The sequence below is a fragment of the Diachasmimorpha longicaudata genome, unplaced genomic scaffold (assembly GCF_034640455.1).
Source record: "Diachasmimorpha longicaudata isolate KC_UGA_2023 unplaced genomic scaffold, iyDiaLong2 ctg00000089.1, whole genome shotgun sequence".
NCBI classification, from domain to species: Eukaryota; Metazoa; Arthropoda; class Insecta; order Hymenoptera; family Braconidae; genus Diachasmimorpha; species Diachasmimorpha longicaudata.
Genome location: NW_026973913.1, coordinates 12,605 through 40,228, shown reverse-complemented (window position 1 = coordinate 40,228; position 27,624 = coordinate 12,605). Strand labels below are relative to the sequence as shown.

General features: G+C 46.0%; 2 protein-coding genes across 2 annotated transcripts; both read right to left on the bottom strand.

The window, feature by feature from the left end:
• Positions 1-655: 655 nt before the first annotated feature.
• On the bottom strand, positions 656-5,439 carry LOC135171704 (uncharacterized). The gene is made up of 3 exons (XM_064138317.1): positions 5,376-5,439; positions 3,776-5,287; positions 656-3,705 (listed from the first exon to the last, which is right to left on the bottom strand). The coding sequence occupies exons 1-3, from the start codon at positions 5,437-5,439 to the stop codon at positions 656-658; spliced, it is 4,626 nt and encodes a 1,541-aa protein (XP_063994387.1).
• A 20,331-nt stretch (positions 5,440-25,770) lies between these two features.
• LOC135171708 (uncharacterized) lies at positions 25,771-26,798 on the bottom strand. Its single transcript, XM_064138319.1, has 3 exons — positions 26,659-26,798; positions 26,230-26,322; positions 25,771-26,117 (listed from the first exon to the last, which is right to left on the bottom strand). Exons 1-3 carry the CDS (start codon positions 26,745-26,747, stop codon positions 25,961-25,963), a joined length of 339 nt encoding a protein of 112 aa, XP_063994389.1. The 5' UTR covers positions 26,748-26,798; the 3' UTR covers positions 25,771-25,960.
• Positions 26,799-27,624: the final 826 nt, after the last annotated feature.

The following is a 27,624-nucleotide window of genomic DNA, read 5'->3' as shown; positions in this document are numbered from 1 at the left end:
TATATTTTTCATTAATTATATTTTGACTCCCAACATTGTAATTCCATTAATCGATATTTCTAATTAAATATATTTGATATTAACAGCCTCTGCCCTGTTTTATTTAATAATTGACCTGCCCTCTAATTTAAATAATTAGTAAATTAGGGAAAAGGTCATGTTTAGTTGAGGAACGTTGTTTTGGGTGGTCGGGCGTCGGAAAAATTGGGATTGGTGTAGTGAGATGCAATTGAAGACACAAGACACTAAGTTATAAAAACTTCGTATGTTTATTGTCACTAATTGTAAAAAAACTATACAAGTTTCACAAAGTTCGTTGGGTTTCACCCGTGTGAAATCCTGGATCGTTGAGGGTCAAAATTTAGTTGAGAGACGTTGAATAATGCGAAAAGGTAGAATTACGTTGACCGGTACGTTGGAGATACGTTGAAAGACAGGAATAAGTTGACTGATACGTTGAATGTACGTTGAAAGACTGATTTGGGGGGGGTCTCAAGTTGGTGACCGAGACCGATGACCAGTGACCCGATGAACCCCGGAAGTATCCGAAATTCATCGATCACTTGTCGTTGAGTTGGGGGGCGTTTTTTAGCTATAGTTTAAACATCCCGCCCGCATTCATCAGGCGTGATGAATCCTCTGTTGATGGTAATCTCTAGTTGTCATCTTGTTGGTCTGCTGGTGTTGGGTCCGTTGGTAGCAAGCAAAGTTTTGCTATCGGTCTGGTGTAAGACATGGTGAGTTGAACTCCTCCGTGGAGTGTTTTCTGGTGAGCTTCGTTGATGATGAGCGTTGTCAGGCGAGATTGTCGTGGTAAGATAATTGGATGAGTCTCGTCTGGATCAAGCAATGAGTTCTTTAGTCGTCCACCAAGCCTGAGAATTCCTTGATCATCAATTCTCGGGGTGAGCTTGGCCAGTGGATGTTGGCGAGGTAGTTGAATATCTCTGTTCAAGTTCTGAAACACAGATTCAAAATATTGGTGTTGTGTTACCTTAACCCAGAATGTCCTCGCTTCGTTGAGTTCTATCGTTGTTAATACTGATGAATCGGGCGTTGGTTGTCGTCTAAGTCGTTGGATGGCTCGATTCATCGTTGCGGTGACTTGTAATACTTTCGATAAAGTAGAGTATCTGTTGAGGAACTCTGTCAGTGGATGCTGCCTAGCTTCAGCAGCTACTGGGTGAGCTGTTGCTGGTCTCTCTTCAAGAGACACGTCCGTTGGAGAACTGGTTGTATTTTGTGGCCAGGCTGACGGCGGTTTTGCTAGCCAGTCAGGACCTTTCCACCAAAGGTGATGTTCGTTGAGTTGGCTCGGTGAGATGCCACGTGAAGCGCAGTCAGCAGGGTTGTAAATCCCACCAACATGTCTCCATACGGCTGTTGGTAACTCTTCCTGGATTTTCGTTACTCTATTGTGAACGAATTCCTTCCATCTCGATGGATGGCTGTTGATCCATGCCAAAGCTACAGAAGAATCAGACCAAAGGTATGTCTCTCCGTTGATTTCCAATGTGCGTTGTGCCCAGCTGACAATCTTTGTTAGCAGAAGGGCCGCGGTTAGCTCCAGGCGTGGAATCGTCAGCTTTTTCAGTGGTGCAACTCTTGTTTTTGCACACACCAAGCTGATTGTTGGTGTTTCGTTGTCTCGTTGAACTCGTAGATAAACGACTGCTCCCATGGCAGCTGTTGATGCGTCGGCAAATCCATGTATTTGTACGTTGGTAGTCGTTGGAGATGGATTTAGCCATCTTGGGATGGACAGTTGATTTAGTTGCGTGAGTTCCTCCCTGAACTCTTTCCACCTTCGAACATAGTCGAGTGGAAGTTGATCATCCCAAGCGAGTTTAAGTAGCCATAGTTCTTGGATGAGTATTTTTCCTCGAACAATGACTGGTGCGATGAATCCAAGAGGATCGAAAATTTGAGCTATTTCCGATAGCAGTACCCTCTTGGTGAAGCTCGTTGAGTTGAATGTTCTAGATTTATATTGAAATAAATCTGTTGCTGGATGCCAGCACAATCCGAGCGTTTTGATGACTGCTTCCTCGAATTGCACTGTACCTGCCGGTCCCGTTGACAAGTTGAGCTGTTGGAGTATCTCTGGGCGATTACTGGTCCACTTTTGAAGTGGAAATCCGCCCGCCTGGCAGATCTGTTGAAGTTGAATTATCATTTCTTTGAATTCTCCCTCAGAGTCCGCTCCACCGTAAATGTCGTCGACATAACGGCCTTTAGTTAGCGGTAGCACTGCTGCAGGGAATCGTTGACCTTCATCGTTGACGAGTTGTTGAAGAACTCTCAAAGAGAGCCATGGAGAGCATTTCTGTCCATATGTGACCGTTGTTAGTTGATATGTCACAAGTTGTTGATTTTCGTCTATGCAAAGAATGCGTTGAAGATTCCAATCGTCAGGGTGTACGTTGATTTGTCGAAACATCTTAACGATGTCGGTGCCGAAGACGAGTCGATGTCGTCTCAACCATGTGAGTACATCCATTGCACCCACTTGGAGCTTTCCGCCCGCGTGGAGGATGTCGTTGAGTGAGATACCCGTTGATGTCTTGTTGGAGCCGTTGAAGACTACTCGAAGCTTCGTGGTTAACGAATCTTCCCTCAGAACCCCATGATGTGGCAGGTAGTAGTTTGTTGCTGGTTCTGATACTTGTTGTATACGTCGCATGTGATCAAGTGCTTCGTATTCGTTGATAAAGTCATAGTAGAGTTTGCTGTAGTCAGGATTAGCGTTTAGTCTTCGTTTCACCGACTGGAGCTGACGAAGCGCTTTATTCCTCGATTCTCCGAGCGCTGCTGTTGATGTGCGAAGTGGCAGTCGCACAATGTAGCGCCCAGACGAGTCTCGTTGATGAGTGCGTTGAAAGTGTTCTTCACACTCTAATTCGTCTGGTGTGAGCTCGTTGGTTGGATTTGTTGAGATTGGTGGTTCTTCCTGGACCCAGAATCTTTGTAGAAGCTCCGTTAATTGTTCGTTGGTAGATCCCCTTGCCGCGGATAAGGAGGTCCTCGTGGAATACGTTGTGTTGCATAATGGACCGGATAAGATCCATCCGAATGTTGTTAGTTGGCCAACTAATTGATCATCGTTGGATTTTTCAATCCCGTTGCCGATGATTTTCCCGTAGTTGTCAGCTCCGATAATTATGTTGATAGGTCCAGGTGTTGAATAGCTCTCATCTGCCAGTTGAAGCTGCTGCAGTGATCCGATTGATGCAGATGAGCATGAGAACGTTGGTAACCGTGAGGTTAGCTTTTGCAGGATGTGGGCGTTGATCTCAACTTGTTGAAATGGCTGTTTCGTTGATTGGAGCGTGATTGCCACAATCCCTCTCGTTGAACATGCGTGTTTTCCACCAATTCCGATGAGTTCGATCGTTGAATGTCGTCGTTGTAGTTGAAGTTGATGCACCAGGCTTTCCGAAATAAATGAAAGCTCTGAGCCTTGATCGATGAGGATTCTGGCGATCGTGTAGAATCCGCTTTTGGAGAATGCCCTGGCTTTAGCCGTAGCCAAGAGCACTAGTCGCTGATCCGTTGATTTGTGGGAGAACTTAGTGTCCTCTACGTTGCTCGAATTCCGTTGAGTCGATTCTTCGACTTGACTCAGGGGGGCGTAAATCCCCTGGCTAGTCGTTGAATCTGTTGAATTCTCGTTGGATCTAGTTGACTGAGTTGATGTTGGACGACCTGTTGAAAACGAGTGAGGATCAGTGATCTGAGTGATGAATGAAAATTATAATAAATCAAACACTCAAACCTGATTCCGCACTCGTTGATGGTTGCTCTGGACCGCTGTTGATTGTCGATGTCGTTGGTCGCTCTCTGTCTGTTGGGTCCATGTGCAACAGCGTGTGGTGCCTGTGTTGACATTTCATGCAAGATTTAGTGCACTTGCATCTCGTCACCAGGTGTGTACCGAAGCAGTTGTAGCATAGTCGTGTTGTTGACAGATGCTCTAGTTTTTTCTGCGCTGAGAGGCTGAGAAATGATGGGCACCTTCCAATGAAATGCTTGGCGTTGCAATATGCACAGCAATCAGCAGGCTTAATATGTTGAGGCTCCTTTCGTTGAGCTGTTGCTTCGGCGGCATGATAAACGCGTGCTCGAGGTGGTGATTTTCCACGTTGAATTTTCTCTTTTGGCCGTTGATGAACCGTTGGTTCGTGTTGATCATCTGGAGTCATGCCTCTTGCTGTTGACTCCAGGAAGTCGACTAAATCCTGCAGAGGTATGAAATTTGTTGATGTTCCCAGCCTCTGTTCCCACGTGGTGCGAGTATCAGCCTCCATTGATCGTTTGAGCAAGTGAAAAACGAATTGCTCGCCCAAATCCTCTTTGGGAATCCCGGCGGTGCTGATCAGGTGGTCCACTGTCTCACGAGCAATGTGTGCGTTGGTTATCATGGCCTTGGCGTCTCCCTTAGCCATTGGCCGCAAGTTGAGCACCCTGTTGAAGAGGTGTCCGGCGATGAGACGTGGATTTTCATAATGCCGTTGAAGTTTGTCCCATGCCTTCTCGTAGTTGATGTCCGTAGCAGTGAAGGACGAGATTAACTCAGCTGGGGGTCCCTTAAGAGCCTCCTTCAGCCTCACCAGCTTTTCTGCAGGCGACATGTCTGGTTTTCTCCCAACCAGATTCTGAAACAGATCAGAAAACTCTTTCCACTGGGAAAATTTACCTTGAAATGTTGGGAGATCGATTCTTTTCAGTTGACTGGTCGTTGTTCTACCCGCGGATAATTTCTCCTTCGTTGATATCTCCCCTTTAAGTTTCCAGATCCTCTTCAGCGTCTGCCGTTTTAATTCTCCAGTTTTGAGGAATGCCTTTCCCGTCATGTAGCTGTGATCAGCAGGTAGATTAGCAATCAATGCCTGTGATCGCTCAGCAAATTCAATCCAGGCGTCCTTTAAATACTCCTCATGGCCGTTGAGTTCCTCCAGCGTTGTATCTGAGGCTCTTAATTCCCTCAGTTCCTCATCAATTGCGGTGAATTCTAGTATTCTGTCTTCCAGAAACTCTAGTTGATTGGCGGTACCTGTTGAGAGCTGCGTTGGTGTACTTGAAGTTGATGGCATCGTTGCAATTTCGGACTTCCTCGTTTTAATAGTTGAGATGTTGACTGAAGGAAAGGTTTCCACAGCAGTTGCCCAGTCTTCATGCTCCTGTGTGGTTGAAGCTTGCGTCTCTGGAGGGTTAACGACGATTGGAGGTACGGGGTTGATCTCGACGTTGATTTCAATGGGTTGGGTTGGCTCGTACTCTCCATCATCTGCTATGTTGGTAACTAATATAGCTACGTTACCGACCGTTGAGTTTTACCGACCGTTGAGTTGACGTTGAGTGGGGTGCGACCTCACTCGTTGAGCACAGTTCCAGTAAGTGGGGGACTACTGACGAAGTTGAGCGAAGTGGGCCGAGCATTCCCGAATTGTCACACACGCAGTCCGGGAAATTTGAGACCCGATGGAATGTAAACACTGATGGTCAAGGGCAATAAACACTTATTGTTCTCGTTGGATTATCGTTGGAATGTCGTTGGATTACCGTTGGAATGTTCCAGAAGATTCCACGGGTCGTTGATTTTACTATAGGACTTGGCGTCCTTTTTGGTTTCGTTGAAATTTCACTGCACTTTCACAATTTTTCACTGTTTTTTACCGCACCATCCGGCTCGAAGGACCAATGTTTAGTTGAGGAACGTTGTTTTGGGTGGTCGGGCGTCGGAAAAATTGGGATTGGTGTAGTGAGATGCAATTGAAGACACAAGACACTAAGTTATAAAAACTTCGTATGTTTATTGTCACTAATTGTAAAAAAACTATACAAGTTTCACAAAGTTCGTTGGGTTTCACCCGTGTGAAATCCTGGATCGTTGAGGGTCAAAATTTAGTTGAGAGACGTTGAATAATGCGAAAAGGTAGAATTACGTTGACCGGTACGTTGGAGATACGTTGAAAGACAGGAATAAGTTGACTGATACGTTGAATGTACGTTGAAAGACTGATTTGGGGGGGGTCTCAAGTTGGTGACCGAGACCGATGACCAGTGACCCGATGAACCCCGGAAGTATCCGAAATTCATCGATCACTTGTCGTTGAGTTGGGGGGCGTTTTTTAGCTATAGTTTAAACAGGTCACAAATTGGCGCCCAACGTGGGGCAGGCGCTGTATATCGGCTATTTTTTTTGTTTCCCCCCCCCCGCAATAATTCGTTTTTATTCTCACCGTTGGAGGTGGGAAAAAATTTAATAAAAATAGGGAGTAGATTAATTGTTTAGAAAATATTCCCCCTTCATTTGTTCATTAAATTAATTTTATTTTGTATTATTTTATATTATTCCATTGGATTAGTATTATTATTTCTTTGTCTTTCTGTTTTCCAAGTTGTACGATTTTCCCCGTGCAAACCCCTTGTCCCCCGCGATTTCTTCCGCCCCTCTTTCCCCGTGACCCCATCTTCTATTCTATTGTTCAAATCGCCGTGATTTGAAATCGGTTTCTTTGTTCACCCTCCCCCATTCAGACCGGGAAAATAATACCCGACTATAATAAAATTAATTCTCGGAAATAGTCAGTGTGAATTTTCACACAATAAAATATTTCTTTTGTACTTGACTCGCGTATAGTCAAGGAATTCGTTCGCGCGGCTGTGTTTACATCGGCACGTAAACAGACCCGCCCCTCGAGTTATCGAGGTCTCCCTCATTCCCTATCCATCCCGATTCCAAAAGATCCCTTCAATATTATTTCCGCCCCCCCTTTCCCCTTGTCTAATTGCTATTCCCTTTCACCTATCCGTCCTAATCCGAAAATAATATCATAATTTCGGGTTAGAAATAATTATTATTTGAAAATTCTTTCTTTTTTAATTCTTTTGTCAATCCTCCCCCCTGATTATTAATTGAACAATATTCTATTATAAAAACTTTTCCCAAATAAAATAAAATCTTTTCCCGAATAAAATAAAATCTTTTCCCAGATAAAATAAAATCCTTTTCTAACCAAAATAAAAATCTTTCCTACATGAAATTAAATTATTTTTAAATAATAAAAAGCAGATTCCCTCGTTACCGGCCTTTTTTGTTCAGTTCTTTTTTTCTTGTTTCTTTTCAAGGATTTTGATTAATTATTAATAAATTATTTCAGTTTCGGCCGATTTTCAATAATGTTGAATTTTTTCAACTTTTTCTCCTTTTGTTGAATTCTTTTGCATCTCCCCCACCATGGACCCCACAGACCCCCCTATTCCCGGAATCCCTTTGTATTCGGAGGTAGTTGCTACTACTACCTCCCCTCCTGTCACTTCCGTGAGTACCACCGCGGTCACTCACGTTCACACCCCCTCTTCCCCCTGTACTTGTGCTCACGGTATTACCGCTGGCGCTAGTACATATGTCACTACGGCGACGTCCATGGACACTTACCCTCGGATGGTCCCCTCACTACCTCCCCCTCTCCCACCCCCGGAACCAGGTCCCTCGGAAATATCCCAATTCAAATACGAATTGGAAAATCGGTATGACGGCCTCCACCCACGCGATCATATGATTTTATTGGACTCGCTGGGTCTTTCGACAGTCGGGTCATACGCGACCCTTAAGGATCGATTTGTTCGGGCCGAAATCAGGCGAAAATTCGGGCCTCACGCTGCTTATTGGGATACGTCTAACGATTCAATGACGGTCCCTCTGACTACTATCGGGTTTCAACTCATCCCCGAAGTCGATGATTCCATTCGCGATCGGACTCGCGAATATCTCAGAACGGGACAAAGTATGGGAATTTATCAGGATCCCATCCCCCTCGGGCAGACCCAATGCTCCCCTACCCACGACTCCCCCCAGACTGATCACCGCTCCCCTAATCGAGTCACCTTTAACCTCCCTGTTACCACTTCCCCTTAAGCCACCCCTATTACCACCTCCTCTTACAACTCCATTCCCCTTACCACCCCCCAACCCCTCTCTACCCACACTGATCCTCAGGTATCTCTACCCTATTCCCAGACATACCCCATTCAATCCACACCCCGTCCCCGGCCCACTACCCTTTTTCCCCCTTTCCCCTCTACCAATTACCCCACTGAGTCGCATCCCACTGCCCCTCCTGCTACCTATCCACCCCCTCCTTCTGCTCACTCCACGTACAATGTGGATGAGCCGGTATTCCCTCCTCGCACCAACCCCCGATATCCCTTTCCCCCCACCAACAGACCCCGTCCCCCTACCCACAGACCTTCCCGTACCCTGAATTTTGCCTCCCAAATTCCCCCTCTCACCCTCAATGATTATGATCCCTCTGAACAGCCCCAACCATCCCTTCCCCACACCCCTCATCATACCACTTTCCGCGATCAGGGATCGTCGGACCCTACGTCCCGCGAATTAAAAATTAGTTCCGTTTTTAAGAGAGATGGAATCACTTTTTCGGGAGCGAAAAGTGAGGATCCCTATCTATTCCTGGACCAAATTGGTGACAGTTGTACGGCATACAACCTCACCGAAGAGGAGACCCTTCGCGCCCTCGCCTTTGCATTTCGGGGAAATGCAAGGACGTGGTATCGCACAGAACACCCCTATTTGATTACTTTCGACGATTTTGTATCGTCCTTTACTGCCACTTTCTGCCCCTTCGGAAGGGAAGAAAGTATTTGGCAAGATATTCGCCGACGTACCCAGGCCCCCAAAAATCAATCCGGGATTACATCATTTGTATGCGTGGTCTTTTCGCGAACCTCCACCCCCCTCCCCCCTTAACCAGACAATTAAATATTGTGCACTCCCAAATGCACCCCTCGTTTGCAAAGGAAATCAAACGAAAATCTTTCACCACGTACGCCCAGCTATTAGAAAGCGCCCATGAAGTGGAATATACCGCGATTAATGCATCCCGTTATCAGCCTCCCCCCTCAGCTGAAGATAGTTATGCTTCGGCCTATGCCTTCAACATTCCCACCCCCAAAGGACAGAGACGAAACACGACCCATTATTCGGCTCTGGGTGCACAACCCTCGAGAGCCCCCGACGTCCCCCCAGCACAGTTCGCCACCAATCCTTACGCCCCCCCTCCTGATCATACTGTCCCCTTTCCCCGTCCTCCGCCCACACATGGAATCCCAACAAGTCCCCCGCACAGTCCTGTTCCCCAAAGACGTTCACGAACTCCCCCCACCTTCTCCACTCCTGATACCCAATACCGTTACCCTCCCCCTTTAATGAGTCTGGCCATACCGCCCCCTCCTATCACCTCCCCTTCCAACAACGGATCGCTGGAGAAGTTCACCTGCTTCCGCTGTCACCAACCTGGACATGTCGCCCGTGAATGTCCTATTTATCCTACCCCAATAAGACGAAATCCTGCTCCCCAATATTATCCCCAGCAACCCACACAAAACCAACCCCAACGAACCCCCCCTTCCTATCCCCAGTACTCCCAACAACCATATCCCCCTCAGGGAAACTAAGATCGGGGGGGACCAATAATACCTCCCCCCCACGACCAAGACGCCCGTACCCACAAAAACGCGTACGTTTCCAATTGACGACTAACGTGACAAAAAACCCTCCTCCAAACCCTGAATCCCACATTCCTGATCATCCCCCAAAAATACCTGACCCTGACCTTCCCCTTCCACCCCCTGAAAATTTTGCCGATCCCCCTATCCCAGTCACCACCCCCTCACGCTCTGTAATTAACCCCGTAAATCCTACCCCTGAAAATCCCACTAAATCCCCTGCTCCCCTAGCTACCTCTCCAGACCCAGTCAGCACCCCTATAAATCCCATCCCTAAACTCCCTACCCAAGCAACCCTTCCCCCTTCTCCCGTCCCCTCTACCTCGGCCCCTTTACCTTCGACCCCCATACCACAAACTTCCTGCATCCCCACACCCCGCCGACGCCAAAAAACCCCGCTTCCCAGCAACCCTCCCCCCGAAGAGATCCCGACCCTACTGACCCTGACAGCCAATGACCAAAATAATCCCGACTTTATTACCTATGAAGATTTTTTAACCCTCGTCTATGATGACCCCTCCGAAAATAGATATTTTGCCCAGCTTAACCTTGGTAGGATGAAGCTACGGACCTTGATTGATTCCGGTGCCAATCGATCTTTCATCAGCACCGAAATAGGACCCCATTTGCGGAATTACGCGGTTGACGTCGGCGAAGACGTTATGTTAGGAAGCGGGGAATCAAGGCCCCTTGAAGGATGTGTCGCAATGCGACTGATCTCCGAGTCCCATTTTAGTATTATCCCTTTTCGGCTTACTAATGCCTTAGCTTTTGATTGCGTTCTCGGGATGGACGCCCTTCAACAATTAGGGCTTAACCTCGAGTGTCGAAAAAATTATCGGGATGACCTTGCCCGTCCCTTTATTACCCTAACCGCTCAACCCCTCACTATTTGGTACCCTTCAGACGGACCTTCTCCTAAACCTATTAACCTCGACAGACCCCCTCCCTGCACCCTCACCTCCCTAGCCATTATCCCAGAAGATCAATCAGCTTCTCTGAGAGAGAAATTTAAAAGCTGGATCAAACCTGCCCCAGAAGTCGCTAACGTTTGTCCCTTATTGACGATGCACATTGACACCCAAGGACATCCCCCTATACGCAGCCCCACAAGACGATACGCCCCCCAAATTCTTAAAGTTGCCCAAGAAAAAACTAAAAAATTATTAGAACAAGGAATAGTAGAACCGTCCCAAAGCGATTGGTGTAGTTGGCCCGTATTAGTCAGAAAACCCGATGACAGCTATCGATTATGCATCGATTACCGCCCCCTTAACGCTGTTACGAAACACCTAGCCGTCCCCATGCAGAGTCTTGAAGATTTACTTGACTGTGCTCATGGAACGGTCTATGTGTCCAAAATCGATGTTAGCCAAGCCTTTCATCATATCCCCCTGGACGACGAAAGCAAGGAGAAAACTGCCTTCGCGATCCCTGGACTACCCCCCGGTTTATTTCAATATAAGCGAATGCCCTTTGGGCTGAAAAATGGCCCTGCCATATTCCAGCTCCTCACTGACATGATAATCCCTGCCCAATGGTCCACCAATGTCCGTAAATATGCGGACGACTTCCTGATTTTTACCCGAACTTTAGAGGAACACGAATGGTTCGTTTCCCAACTCCTCAAAAGACTGCAGGACAATAACCTGACGGTAAATCCCGACAAATGCTCCTTCCTATGTGACCGACTTGAATTCCGAACGGTATAACCTCGGACGGAAAGATCTCGCGTTCGCGGTCGGAGACCTGGTTCTACGAAAACATCGCCCCCTCTCCCATGCCGCTACCCATTTCACCGCAAAGTTAGCCCCTAAATACGATGGCCCCTATCTCGTTTTAAATGTAATTTCCCCTATAATGTATGACTTGGAAGACCCCCATGGTAATCGAATCCCCAAAATTCACATTTCTGACCTCAGACCCTTTGTCTCCCGCTCCCCTTTAGATCTCACAGAAGATGCTAAGGATGAGAAGGACTCCCCTCTTCGGGAGAGGGCCATATCGTGCCCCAGTAGGGGAGGTAACTCCCAAGACTCCTCCACACACCACGGAGTGGTGGGAGATGGAGGAAATGCTCCGTCGAGCCCGGATAGAGACGGACCAATACCGCCAATACGGACACCCACCGGTCAGGAGCCCCCCCAGGACGAGGACGTCGGAGACGTCCACTTATCAAACCCCGGAGACGTCGACCAGGGAAGACTCGGAGGAGCTCTCCCTTCCCCCCTCCCCAGTTCCCTCCCTGGACATCCCCACCTCTCGCTCACTCTCCCCCATAGAGTATCCCCAGTTCCAACCCACCTCGTCAGAAGACGAGGTCGCCCCCGAAAAATCCCCACTCTCCCCCTCACCAACCCCCGAGACCTGGAGCCCGTTGCCAACCGGCTCCGATCTCGGAATCCCTGAATTCCCCCTCCAGCTATCCCCCCTCAGACGTCCACCCACCCCACGAATTTCCCTGATGAGCCTCCAAGTCCCCTCACCCTCCTACCACACCCCCCAAAACCACCCCACCAAACCCATCCCTGCTCTGATGTCCCTTCACATCCCTCGACCCGCAAACCTCCCTCCCAGCTCTGTCCCTTCATCCCCCAAACCCTTTATCAATCGCTCCCCCAAACCCTCTCCCAAGCGTTCCCATTATGTGAGGCGAGCTCCTGGATTCCCCCAATTGGCCCCTATCCCCAAGCACTCCCCCCTCCTCTTCACCGGTTGCTGGAGGTGCAACGGGGCCCACCAGGCTAGTATTTGCCCCATCGGTGCCCGCCGTTGCTACTTCTGTGGCCGGTGGGGGGAGGACGTCCGTACCTGTCCCGACTGCAGGCTCCTCCCATAGAAGAAGATCCGGTGGACGACCCCCAAACTTTCTTTTTTATTTTTGTTTTCATTCTTTAATTCTTTTTCATGTACAGTTAGTCTAATGTGTATTTTTTCTTTCTCTTTTATAATAAATATTCTATACAGTTCATAAATTACCAATTATGATTTTTAGTTGACCTTATCGACACTCCCCATAATTTATACACTAGATTAAGATAATTATTATATTAAGCGGGAAAGTCACCCGCGGAGAAACCCTGCTGGGTTGAAGGAGAAGCAGGGGTATATATTTTTATTTAGTTCCAAAGAATCGATTGTGTTAAAATGTTCTAATCGCCTACTAGCCTCTCTTCTAGCTCGCCGTTCCTGGAGTCGACGCTGGAAAAATAAGGTTTGATATCGTTCAACATGGGGTTGTGGAAACCCCATGTATTCTCTACCCCCGGGACAGCTGTGACGAGGCAACATTACCCTAGAGGTTATGTTGATTTTTCCCCTCCGCACGCCCCCTATTTCTTACTAAATATTTATACACTCAATACACACCGTTGGAGAGCCCCTTTCCTTGGTTCCTTCCCCTTCCCCCGATCCCCTACTCACCGCGCTCGGACAGCGCGAGAAACACCAGTAAGAAGCACCACTGAAGGATGGGATGACGTAGGCCGTCCCCCTCCTTCCCGCGGTCCCCTACTCACCGCGCTCAGCCACCGACGTAAGAGGATGATGACGTAGCGCGTCCCCCTCCGCCGCAGTCCCCTGTTCACCACGCGCTGCAGGACAATGGGCGCACACGCACGTTGCGTAGTGCGTCACCCCGCCACCCCTCAGCCCCCGAAGATGCCCACAAGCATCGATCGGTGGATCAGGGGAAGGTGAATAACTCACCCCGGAAACGAACGAAATTGGGCCGAGGACCCCCGAATACTTCGGGGAGTTCCTCAAGTGGACAATAACTCGTCACTCGTCGTTCGGCTGTCGATTAAGACAACTTAGTGCGCCCATTAATACTATTAAAATAAATCGCGGAGAATCGGTGAAGTGGCCCAGGACTTCAGAGCTGGAAGAAAGGCTCACCCTGCACCAGGATCAACCTGTTGTCCCTCAGGAAGAGGCTAAAGACCCGGAGGACCCCAAATAAGGAGGACAGAACCCCCAAAAATAAGGAAAATTGGCATCACCCGAGTGAGTACCCTTTCTTTTCCCCTCATCGCCCAGCGGCATCATCTCCCCCAATTGCGTTTCCCGGAACCCCTCCAACGGTGATAAAGAACTCTGTTCTTTTCTAGTTATAAATAATCTCATCATTGTATTGTTCTTATTATTAATATCATTGGACCCCTCAATTCTTCCCCTTTTGTTTCAAAGTAGAGCCACCCCCTTTTTTCTTGTATAATATAAAAAGTGGTCCGACAAGTGACCTGCCTGCCCCCCACCCCTGAGATATTCCAAGAAACAGGCATTACTCTAATTATTGTATTATTGAACAAACTATTGTATAATCGCGTAATTAATATTATATTTTTCATTAATTATATTTTGACTCCCAACATTGTAATTCCATTAATCGATATTTCTAATTAAATATATTTGATATTAACAGCCTATGCCCTGTTTTATTTAATAATTGACCTGCCCTCTAATTTAAATAATTAGTAAATTAGGGAAAAGGTCACAAGTGAAAAGTAAGGCCAGGCTTGTGAATATAGAATTATAACCATTTAGGTCATTCTACTCTACCGTTCAGCCTATACTTTTGACAAGGGAGCTGTTATTTTTTTTACAGATTCTATATGTAAGTACGCACTCCGAGTTCCTGTTTTCTGCATTTAACGCTTTAGCTGAAAACATTAGATGCTTTCTCCGACATACAAGTTCGCACAGATCATTTGGTAGACCAACGCATCCCAAAACGAAAGCTCTCACGCTCGTCATTTTTAATTAAATAAAAGTGATTATAGTATTATTTCAATGATAAAGAGTATGAAAATATCTTTCTATTGAAAAGTCGTGCTCCTAGGCATAAAAAAATGACATTACCATTGCAAAATGCCGAAACCTCCTCACATGAACAAGGTAGTTATTCGAGGAGTTCATGTATGAAAAATCGTAAAAGGCGTAGAAAACAGGGGCGTTTTGTCACAGACAAAAGGGGTACAGTATCAAAGAGGTTGCGCATCGATGTAAATGTTACTAGTCATGAAGATTCAGTATTTCCTAGAGATGTACAAGATGAACCTAGACAGGATGTGCCTAACGAAGAAATAAAATTTACTAAAAGTGTGGTTGGTAGAGAAGGAACACCTGCATTTAATCAGTTTTTAGATTTTCTAATTACAGAAGAAGGGACAAAATATCTAGAAGTTCTAAGCAGAAAAGAAATAAATCTGACTAATATGTCCAGTATTTTGAATGGAGCAGGAGCTAAAGCTTGTGACGAGGCAATCTAACCTTAAAGGTTATTTTGACACCCCCCCGCACGCCCCCTATTCTACTAATATACTTATTCGTTCGTTTGCTCACCGTTGGAGAACCCCTTCCCATATAAGTCCTTCCCTCTCCCCCGATCCCCTACTCGCCGCGCTCGGACAGCGCGACGATCATCGGGTAACTGGAGGATAGGATGACGTAGGACGTCCCTCTCCTTCCCGCAGTCCCCTACTCGCCACGCTCACTCACCAGCGAAGGAGTGGATGACGTAGCTCGCCCCCCCCCCGCAGTCCCTTGTTCGCCGCACGGACTCAAGACAATGGGCGCACACGTACGTTGCGTAGTGCGTCTCCCCACTTCCCCTCGGCCCCCGAAGATGCCCACAAGCATCGATCGGTGGATCAGAGGGATGCGGATGTGTCGTCCCCGGAAAGGGACGAATCCAGACCGAGGACCCCCGAATACTTCGAAGAGATCCTCAAGTGGCTAATTGATCGCCACTCGTCATTCAGTTGTCCTAGCAGTTAGTACGTTCTCAAAAATATATAGTTAAATTGATCGCGGAAGATAGTGAGTGACCCAGAATCTTCCGAGCTATGAGGGAGGCTACTTAGGAGTAGGATCGACCCCATTTGACATCAGGAAAAGGGTGGGCAGTCACCCACTTGAGAAAAGAGAGGAAGAAACCCGAGAAAATCAGGGAATTGGCATCATCCGAGTGAGTACCCTTTCTTTCCCCCCTTCACCCAGCGGCATTTTTTCTCCCAACGATACTTCCCAGAATTCCTCCGACGGTGAATGTAGACTTCGTTCTTTATTTGTATTATTATGATTATTATTATTACTAGTGTTTCTACTATTCTATCGACAGTCATTGGTTCCCGAAATTCTTCCCTCTTTTTCTAACAAATGTAGAGCCGCCCCCTTTTTTGCATTATATAAAGAGTGGTTCGACAAGTGATCTGCCTGCCCCCCTCCCCTGAGAATTTCAAGAAACAGGCGGTATTTCTTTTCATTATAATTTGGACATAATATTGTAAGATACTATTATCATTATTAAATAAATATATATTTAATGTAACAGCCTCTGCCCCCTTTTTATTTAATATTTGACCCGACCTCTAATTAATTAATAGATATTTAGAACAAAGGTCACAAGCTTCTGAAGGTTTTAAAGAGTTATATGATGTTCGGTTTCATAAGCAAGGAAATAAAACCCCATATTTGCAAACTCTAAAAGGCAATCGAGTAAATCTAGCTCGGACGTCCAATATTTTGAATGGAGTGGTGTTTAATGAGGGACCTGGATCGGAGAAGCTCGTGCGGGTGAGGAGCGAGCAGCCCCAGAAAAAAAAGCACAGTCGGCGCGGTGCACCCCTAGTCACTTTTTATTCAATAAAAAACCTCCGTCACTGCACAATGTTGAATACAAAATACTGATGAGCTGTTCCGCGTATTATAATAATAATAGTTGAGCGGTCGAAATAGTTAATTGGCCCGAGATGAGCAATACCGGAGAAACCGTTGACGAGCGGGTCGAATGTTGAAAAGAGTTCGAATGTATAGTAGAGCGGTACACTTGAACACACGGGTTACAATTGAAACCATCCGGAAACGACTGACCGGGTGAGTAGCGCGATCGATGAAATTGCTCGCAATTCCGGTCCCACGTGACCTTTGGTGGGGCTATCACCCTATCCAGGATAATAGTGGGCTGTGTCCAGGAAGTGGCCCCGAAACCAAAGGGATGCTAGTTAGACCCATGGCAACGATCGATTTGTTTTGATCGTTGCCTAACAGTGAGCGGTAGTAAGTGTTTGTGTGACTGAGAACCTGCCGAAAGGCAATAATTCTTGCAAGTACGATCTAATGCTCGTAGACCATTTAAAGAGTTATATGATCTTTGGTTTGATAAGCACGGAAACAAAAAACAACTTTTAAAAATTGTAGAAGAAAATAAAAAAATAAACCTAGCTGATATGTCTAGTATTTTAGGTGGAGCAGGATCTAATGCTCCTAAATCTTTTACAGAGTTATACGATCTTTTGTTTGATAAGCAAGGAAACAAAACACAATCTTTAAAAATTTTGGGAAAAGAAGAAATAAATTTCACTAATATGTCGAGTGTTTTAGGTGGCGCAGGATTTAATGCTCCGAAATCTCTTAAAGCGTTATATAATCGTTGGTTTGATATGCAAGGAAATAGCACACAATATTTGAAAACTAAAAAAAAGGGGACGAATCTAGCTAATATGTCCAGTATTTTGAATGGAGCAGGAACTAAAGCTCCTAAGCTTTTAAGGAGCTATATAATACTTTTTTTTGATGAACAGGGAAATAAAGAACAGCATTGAAATCATTTTATTAAGGAAAAAGATAGGGAAAAAAGTTTTATGATGCCTACTTTATCTGGCATTTTAGGTGGAGCAGTAGCTAACGCTAAAGATGCTTTTGAAAATTTGCATAATGTTTGTTTTGATGACGAGGGAGAAAGAACAGGACTTTTACATGATTCCGATGATGCAGCTTTCAGGCCAAGTAACTTATCCTCTATATTATGTGGAACAGGAATACGTGCTTCCTCTATTTTAGAAATATTGCATAGTGTTTGTTTTGATGACGAAGGAAAAAGAACAGAACTTTTAGATGATATCTATAATGCAGGTTTTTGGCCAGGTGATTTACCCAGCACGTCGGGTGCAGCAGCGGATAGTGTAGAGAAATGTCATGATTTTTGTTTCATAGGAGCAGCAAAAGTGTATTTGAGTCATTTCTTAAAAGAAGGTTTTATGCCGGAAAACTTGTCCGAGATATTGGATGGAGCAAGAGCTAATATTTGTTCTGCTTTAAAAGATTTTCATGTTATTAGTTTTCATGAGGCACGAACCAGAACGCAGCCTTTAGATGATTTCGATCAGGCAAGTTTTAGACAGAGTCATTTATCCCGTATATTATCCATGGCAGTAAATAATCATCTGGCTTCGTAAATAAGGCCTTATTCACGAAGCCACGACTCTGAATACAAACGTACTTGACGCGGTTTTTAATACTAACAAGGATTTAGCTTAGGAGGTTCTGTATTCTGAAGCATACTTCACGATCAGGACAAGGCAGGACAAATTCTAAGTCCTACTCGATGTAACACCCTAGATAAATTTCTTAGGGTAAAAAGTTCCTCCTCGGCTAAGAAGTGAATTAAATAATTTTCTTCATTAAATCATAATCTATGAAAATTTCTTAAAATATAACTGGCATTATTTACTGCCATGGATAATATACTGGATAAATCACTCGGTCTGAAACTTGCCGGATAGAAATCATCTAAAGGCTGCCTTCTGTTTCCGGCCTCGTCAACACAAAAATCATGAAAATCTTGTCAAGCAGAACAAATATTAGCTCCTGCTCCATCCAATATCTCGGATAAGTTTTCCGGCATAAAACCTTCTTTTAAGAAATGACTCAAATACCCTTTTGCTTCTCCTATGAAACAAAAATCATGACATTTTTCTCAACTATCCGCTGCCGCGCTCCACGTGCTGGATAAATCACCTGGCCTAAACTCTGCGTTATAAAAATCATATAAAAGTTCTGTTCTGTTTCCTTCGTCATCAAAACAAACATTATGCAATATTTCTAAAATAGAGGAAGCACGTATTCCTGTTCCACATAATATAGAGGATAAGTTACTTGGCCTGAAAGCTGCATCATAGGAATCATGTAAAAGTCCTGTTCTTTCTCCCTCATCATCAAAACAAATGTGGGGTTGAGCAGGTGAAGGATAACGCCGGGTCGGGATGTGAACAAACGTTTATTTTTTTAAACTACTGTTGTACAAGGGCGAGAGTTGGCCTTAAGCGTGGCTTGTCCTCTCGATGGTCTTCGTATGATGTGTTGTCTGATGTGTCCAGGTAGATCGGGGAGTAGTGTGTCCGAGGAAGGTAGAGGAACGACTGTGTAGTGAGGAAAAGTGTGCGGAAAAGTGTGGGCGTGCGCATGTCGGGAAACAGGAGAGGGGATGCCAGGGATCTCGACTGTGATTGGCTCGGCATCATATTCTCGACACGTGACGTCGTGATGCCGGCCAAGTGCACAGGAAGGTTGGGTTTTTCCTGGGACAGTTCTGGGGAGTTCCCCAGATTTATATTGTAGGGATGGCGACGGTCGGGCAGGTAATTTAGGCTAAGTGTTTTTATGAGTCCTGTCTAGGAAGTCTAGACAGGATTGGGGAATGCCAGGGTGTAGTGGCGACATAGTCACCACACAAACATTATGCAATTTTTCAAAAGCATCTTTAGCTTTAGCTCCTGCTCCACCTAATATGCCGGATAAACTAGGCATCATAAAACTTATTTCCGCTTATTTTCCCTTAATAAAATGCTTTCAATGCTGCTCTTTATTTCCTTGTTCATCAAAAAAGTGTGTTTAAATAATAAGGTTCCGAAATGATGGTTGGGCCGGTAGGGATAGTGAGTGGGGAACTTCGGGAAGGTAGATAATTGTCCACACGTGGTTTCGTTAAAATTCCTGTTTTATTTATAAATATATACACTCACATGCACTCCGATAACAAAACTCTTCGATATTCAATTCTTTAGTGGACTGTACGTTGAATTGCCGGTTGATATTCCCGAATAAGTTAGTGTTGAGTTTCCGGACGGGTTTCCGGTTGAGGTTCCGTTTGATTTAGATGACTTGTCCGAACCAGTTGATTTACGATGATGTACTGACTACCGTAGCGATCCCGAAACAGATCGCCACCTCTTGTTACGGCGGTCAAAAGTGTTTGGTTGTGGTTATTTACATTTTGACCGCGAGATTTTGAACAAAGTATTCTATAATTCTTTAAAAGCTTAGGAGCTTTAGTTCCTGCTCCATTCAAAATACTGGACATATTAGCTAGATTCATCCCTTTTTTTTCTAGTTTTCCAATATTGTGTGCTATTTCCTTCCTTATCAAACCAACGATTATGTGACGGTTTAAGAGATTTTGGAGCATTAAATCCTGCGCCACCTAAAACACTGGACATATTAGTTAAATTTATTTCTCCGTTTTCTAAAATTTTTAAATATTGAGTTTTGTTTCCTTGCTTATCAAACAAAAGATCGTATAACTCTGTTTGGAATTTGGTTTTGCGTTTAGAAGTGGTTGGGAGCGGGATTGTTTCAGGGAGAGTAATTGATAGTAAATTTGGATTTTTGTCCTTTTATTATGAAACGTGGTAATTATTTTGTCAATTAAATGATGGATTTGAACAGATATACTGTGTAATCTAAACGAACAGAAATTATGGAATTTATATATATATTGGTTTGACCGCGGAAACAATAATTTACTGGACACTTTTGGCGAGTGGTTCTTTCCATGCGAAAATTAAGCCTGAGGTGATGAGTGGGTGAGCCAGTCGCCGGTGACCCGAGGTCAACCGAATTTGGCCGACGAGGCTGACTGCCCTCCGTCTTCGGATTTAAATCCGAACATTCCGTCCGCCTCCGTCATCTTCAGAATGACGAAATTTACTCCGCTGGGAGTTGGTCTGGGTGTCCGTTGTCGATTCCCGCAGGGGGTGTAATGGTGGGTAAAACCGCCCTAACACACGGGGTGTGACGACCCCGCGGACCCTGAGTTGAACTTGGTGTAAGGATTGGGATCCCCCTTTTGGGGGGTCACAATAATTACACCAAAGGGGGGTTACGGGTGCAGGGTGAGCCCTGTGCCCCGAGGGGGGGTTTCGGAGGGGGAGTGTCGCGGATTAGGTGGAGGTGGGGTGGGCCGGACGCCCAAATATTTGGGAAGTTTTGGGAAAGGGGTCGCACCGTTTGGGAGACTTTCGGTGGGGCTGCGGGAGGAATCGTTCGGGAGTCCTCCAGGGGGGTTCGGGGGTGTTGGGGAGGGGTCGCGGTCATTCGGGAGACGCGAGGGAGGGAGAAATCGGCTGGTGGAGGGGTGGTTCCACGTGGTGGAGAGGTGGTTCCACGTGGTGGAGAGGTAGTCTCCACGTGGTGGAGAGGTGGTTCCACGTGGTGGAGGGCAAAATCGGTTGGCGGTGGGGTGTTTCCACGCGCGGGCGGTGGTTGGGGGGGACAGGCTGCTTCGCAGTGTGAAGGGCGTGGACTCTACGGTTCTCGCAAGTAGTTCCAGCCACGCGTTAGTAGTCGGAACCTCCCGCAACGGTGGAGGCCGGCGAAAACGGGACGCCACACGTGGTGCTGGGTCTGAGGGGGAGCGGGTGGGTATCCCTCGGGAAAGGGACGGTCCGCGGGGTGGGTCGGGTTTAATGGGTGGGTTCCCCCTTTCTGTGGGTCTGCTCCCTCTCTGCTCCTCTTTCGGGGGGAGTCGAGGAGGAGCACTCCCTCAGCGCCTCCACCGGGCCCCGATCCGAGCTACCCAGCTCGGCGGGAACAGGAAGGCCCCCTCCCAGGGACGGTGCCCAGCGTCCCGAGCTGCCCAGCTCGGTGCCGCGGGCAACCGCCCCATCTTATCCTTAATCCTCTTATTTATTCTCTTCCTTTTACTTTTCAGCTTTTCAGCTCTTGCCTTTTTGCACGGCCGGCGACCGTCTCGTCTAAACTTCAACCATGGCAGAGCACTATTGCAAATTCATTCCGGAGTCTAAGCTGCCCCCAATCGGATCTCCGGGGGGGGGGCACAATAATGCGTCCGTCGTGCGGCGAAGTCTGCGCATCGCCTCCCAGCATGCCAGAACAACATCTCAGGTGACTACATCGAGGGACCCAAGGAGGTTGGTGCCCTCAAGGGTTCGTAGTCGCCCGCCGTGCGCCGGGGTACTGCCCTCCCGACGAGGGAAAGGTTCCAGCCTTCGGCCTGTCCACAAGGACGTCGCAGAGGAAGAGGAGTTGACTGCACAGCCGAGCCAGCCAACGCCTGGATCTTCAAGAACATCAACCGGTGAGTCCACTCAATTATTAGGTAGGGTTCGCGAGTGCCACGTTAGTTTAAGTAGGATCGATAGTCATCGCGTCGCGACTGGAGGCTCACCGGTACGCCCCGTTCCAATAGGTCATCCTCCCCGGACCACCGCGATCGAGGGACCGGGCGCGCAACGCGACGTTAGAATACTGCAATTGAACATGTCCCGCTCAATTGCAGTAACCGGGGAGGTCTTCCAGCTAATTCGCAAAGAGCGTCTGGACATATTGTTGCTCCAAGAGCCGTATGCCATTCGTGAGGCGACCACCTGGGCCATCCGCGGCCTAGGACTCGGAATGCGTATTGCCGCGAGCTCAACGGAACGACCGTGGGCGGCCGTCGTTGCGTGCAACTCCATCGTGGAGATTGCTTACGTGTCCCAATAAAGTACTGCACATTGCGTTTGTGCTGAAGCCCGCGTCTCCTGTGGATCCTGCTTCGTCCTCTCCAGTTATTTTCAGTACTCCGACGACATAGAAATCCAACTGGGGCAGCTTGAAAAGGTTCTCAGCTGTCTCAGGGGTCGCCGCGTTCTGGTGGCGGCAGATTCCGACGCCCAACACTCCCTTTGGAGCCCCAGGGCCACTGACCGTGGTGTCCTCCTGGGTGAGCTCATCGAGTCTTTCGGTCTCCGCGTCGCGAATGATGCTAGGCAGGGCCCAACCTTCAGGAGTGCCACAGGTACGTCGTTCATCGACGTCACACTGGCCACTCCTGGCATGTATAAATTCATACGTGCATGGATGTTGGAGGACGAGTGGTCCACCAGTGACCACACGTCGGTTTTCTTTCGTTTAGCGATCCGGAGTTCCTCACAGCGCGTCAATAACTCGGGAGTCGGCGAGGGCTCTACCATGTGGTTCAACGTTCATCGGGCCGACTGGGAAAAGTTCGAGGCGACCCTCGATGAGGAGGCCCGTGAGAAACTCGCGGACCATCCGCTGGACTCCCCAGCGGATGTTGAGGGAATGGCAGAGGTGCTGGGTGACGTAATCAACAAAGCCTGCCAAGATTCGATGCCGCGCCGCAGGCATTACCGTCGCGCGAATCCGTGGTGGACCGAGGAGCTGACCAGCAAACGCAAGCTGGTCAGTCGTCTCCGTAACGGCTTCCGAAGCGAGACTAACCTTGACGCGCGAAAAATTAAACAGAATAGGTATCGTGTAGTCCTGCGGTCGTACACCAGGCTACTTAGGACGTGCAAGGAAAATAGCTGCCGCGGATATATCACGACGGAAAGCAACGCGAATCCCTGGGGCTTTCACTACAAATACGCGGCTGATAAATTGCGTGTACGCACGGTACTCAGCACACTTAGAACCGCGAATGGCACGACAATTACGATGCGTCAGACTGCTGAGGTACTGTTGGACACACACGTACCCGACGATGACTCCAACGAAGACACACCGGAGCAGACAGACATCCGCGAACGAGGCAGAAATCTTGCACCCTGTTGGTGATAAATAGCCACCTATCGAGGCGTGGAATATTTTCCTCGAGTAGTGATGGCTATGGATCCGTGGTGATGAGTCCGCCGATGAGGAAGTGTCCTGGAGTGAACACTGAAGTGTCCGCTGGATCGTGCGAGGTGGGTGCAATGGGCCGAGAATTAAGAACTGCCTTAATCTGCACCAGGAGAGTTGTAAGTTCTTCTAGGGACAGAGTTGATATCCCAATTGTCCTTTGGAGATGGTGTTTGACGGATTTAACAGCCGCTTTCCATTTTCCGCCAAAATGTGGTGCGCCTGCTGGGTGAACACAGACAACACATTGATGGATGTCGGTTCTCACAGGAGCTCTATCGCCGATGATCCAGTACTTTTGCCTGGTAAAGGCCAGGGGGACCTAGGTTCCGCCGTGATGAGACCATCGGTGTGCATCTCCGATGACCCGATCCGTGAATCTGGAATGTCGTGGGAGTACCCCTGGATGGATCTCCTCAAAGTCCAGGTGCGCATTGTGGAGACGGCCGCCGATCCGTAAGATTTGTTGGTGGTCTAGGTAAGGAGTTAGCCTAGACATTGGAGAAGTATTTGCTATTTTTCTGCCACTTATCAGGATCCGGATCTCCTCGTTGAAATGATGGTGCTGTATCCTTTTTATCCAGAAAAGTCTAGCTGCTTCGACTTCTTCTGGAGTTGCAAACCGTTGATCTGGAACTTCTATCCGCCGTAGCCGCCGTCCGAGCCGATTGATGAGTGCCGTTACTCTCAAAATTTTGTTGAGATCGTTATGCCGCTCTAGGAGTACATTGCCCTCCTGAGGGCCGATGACCACTGGATATGCTGAGGATGGTTTTCCCTCAAGCACCGCCGCCGCCGTGGATCCGACTGATGAGACTGGCCAATGGTGTAGAGCTAAAACGAGCCATGGTGGCCGATCCCACCAGAGTGGGTGGTGATGAAGTTGTTCCGGTGATAGCCCTCGCAAGGCACAGTCTGCTGGGTTGTCCGTTCCGCTGATGTGAAGCCATTCTCCGTAGGGTGTGGCCTCTTGGATTTTTAGAACACGGTTTTCGACGTATTCTTTCCAAATTTGGATTTTTGTCCTTTTATTATGAAACGTGGTAATTATTTCGTCAAATTAATTAAATGATGGATTTGAACCGATACACTGTGAAATCTAAATGAACCGAAATTATGGAATTTTTATATACAGGGTGCTCTGAGAAACGAGGCGGATGGTGAACAGGCATATTTTGGGGGTGATTCTGAGCAGAAAAGTCCATTTCCACTTTTCGCTCGGACGCACCCTTGCAGAGATATGGGAGTGAAAACAACGACCAATGGGGGGCGAGCATTGCGCGGCTCTCCGTCCGTGTGCCGCGGGTAAGCAGTGTGCGTGCTTCCCCTTCTCCTCGGGCGGACGTTCCATTCCGCTCGTGAGTGAGAGCGAGAGAGAGAGGGGGAACATTGAGACTGAGGTGAGGAGTGGGTCAGCCAGTCTCGTCGGTGATCCGAGATCAACCGAATTGGACCGACGAGGCTGACTGCCCTCCGTCTTCGGATTTAAATCTGAACAAACTTTTTAAAAGCTTTAGGAGCATTAGATCCTGCTCTACTTAAAATATTGGACATCATAGCTAGATTTATTACTTCTTCTTCTAGAGTGTTTAAAAGTTTTGTTTTGTTTCCTTGCTTATCAAACCAACGATCATATAACTCTTTAAAAGCTCTCTGGGCATTAAATCCTGCTCTATCTAAAACACTGGCCATATTAGTCAGATTTATTCCTTTTCTTTTTAGAACTTCTAGATATTTTGTCCCTTCTTCTGTAATTAGAAAATGTAAAAACAGATTAAATGCAGGTGTTCCTTCTTTACCAACCACACTTTAAGCAAATTTTATTTCTTCGTTAGATAAATCCTGTTTAGGTTCATCTTGTAAATCACTAGGAAATATCGAATCTTCATTACTAGTAACATTTACATCCATGCTCAGCCTCTTTGATACTGTACTGTTGCGATATGAACACTTTCATCATTACAGAGAGCACATAGCCTCTCTTCGGGTGTCTACCTTTTGCTCCCATGTGACAGTTTTCATAACCTACAATTTATACTTCGTTTACCTGTACTACCAATCACGGAACCATGTAACAATATATTACGAAACGTAATCCGAGTACATTTCATTCCTCCTAGAACCCTGCAAATAAATAACAGGTCATCGGCCCTGGGAAAAGCTTCTAGGATAATCAAATAGATTGAGTTTTGAGATATTTTCATAAAAATCCAGTGAAAAGTAAAGAAACATAAGAGTCTACGTTTGAGGTTACCGGCCCGTGTGTGACTGCGCGAAATGACCCAGAATGGAAGACGAACGAGGTGATAAGACAAAATATAGAAAACTGCGACGAGCAGAGAATTGGGCAGTTTAGAAATTCCAACTGCGAATTCACCTCATGGCAATAAAAGCCTACGAAATTATAACGAGGGATGACACCACCCCAGAGCCCCAAGAACCGAGGCTAATTCAACAACTATTGCTAACTATAGTACCGCATTGAAGGAGTGGCAAAAGCTTGAGGGTAAAGCTAAAAAAAGCCGTCATGGGACGCCTGGCAGATGTGAAACATCATGTGTGTACAAGTAATATGCATATAAGATGATATTATTACAGGAATTAAATATAGCCTAATGGAAAAATGAAGTATTACGAATTTCTTACAGAAAATGGTAACTTTATTTAATAAACATTTATTTACATGTGATATAAAAGTTCGATATTAATATCAAGTGGCCACAATTTAAATATTTTCATTCGTGATTTCAGTAATAGTTATATTTGATGTTTCCTCTGCCGGTATTACTGTGACGATTGGTCGATGATAACTAAAGTACATTACAAAAATATTGGACGGAACATCATCAAGATATCTCACAAATACAGCATCTATTGTTGTTCTATATTAAAAAATATAAACACACATTTATATTTAAAAAAATATAAATATGTTAATAAAATCTAAGATAAAAATTAAAATAGTCTGGTACTATTCGATTAATAAAGTCTTACACAAGATTGATAGTATGCCTTGTGTTTGAATGATCAGGGTGGCGTCCAGTTTCAATAAGAATATGTTGTGATCCCTGCGATGATTGTTGGGAACTGAAATATTTTAAAAAATATGATATTAAAATATACCAAAAAAAAAAAAAATGTTGAGTATGGCTTCAATATACTCATGAACTCAAATCTTAGTTAATTATTTCAATATATGACTAAAGATTTGAGAATATAAATTTAGTTAATAAATTTGTCCATATTCATTCCTTCATGAATAATAAAAAAATAATTAATTAAAGATAATATTAATATAATTTATATAATTATTAATCCTAATATAATTTATAAATTACTGATATGATTAATATCAATATAATTAATTAAATATATAGATATAAAATTACAGTTATGGAGACATGAAAAATAGGATCTACTTACTGATGACTTGGTAGTATGCCATAGTCTAGTTTCTCTTTCTTTGCACACGGTTGATCACTTTGATCTTCTAAGTTATCACTATCACACATATTTTATTTTCAAAAATTGAAATAAAAAATTACATAAAACACAGGTTATCTGTACCGTATAAAGAACCACGTGGAACTGCGTGAGAAGCCACACCGTACACTCTACTACACATAATATATATAGGTATACCTCAGTATAGCGTGGCGGCCCATCCGCACACCGTCCACTCTATTACACAGAATATAGATAGGCATACCTTAGTATAGCCTGGCGAATGCTCGCCACGGCAAGTTTCGCCACGCTAACGATTCAGTTTAGGGGTCCGCCTATAGATGTTTCACATCAAAAATTGATCGTCAGCTGCCTGACAGAGGAAACAATACTGCACATAATGAACGGCAGTAGTAAGTGGGCACGATTGGCGAATTTTCTTCCAGGAATCGCCCCCCTTCCCCCCTTTTTCCAGACGTGTCCGAACACGTTTTCCCCATTGTCCTTTGAGGAGGACGTCGCCGCTCTAGGGCCCCCTGGGGTGAGGGTCCCCAAAGGAATGTTTTTGTTTGACAGGAAGTGGGTGGTGGGAGGGTGGTAACGGTCACGTGATTCAAAAAAAGGGGGGGGGTGGTAACGGTCACGTGATCCAAACGGGAGGGTGGGTGGAAAATGGGTGGTAAGGATCACGTGATCCAAACGGGCGGGAGTGGGGGGAAAGTGGATGGCGTGGGAAATGTGGGTATATATGGGGAAATGAAATAAATATGTAATACATAATTTATTGAGTATATAAATCATTTATTCAGAAATTATACTTGTATGAGGGGTGGTACATAATATTAGGGATTTAAAAATAGTAGTAATCAAAATTATTATTATTATTATTAAATTAACGCAAATGGAATATATTTTTTAAAGACCGCTGGTTACAATGCAAACTAC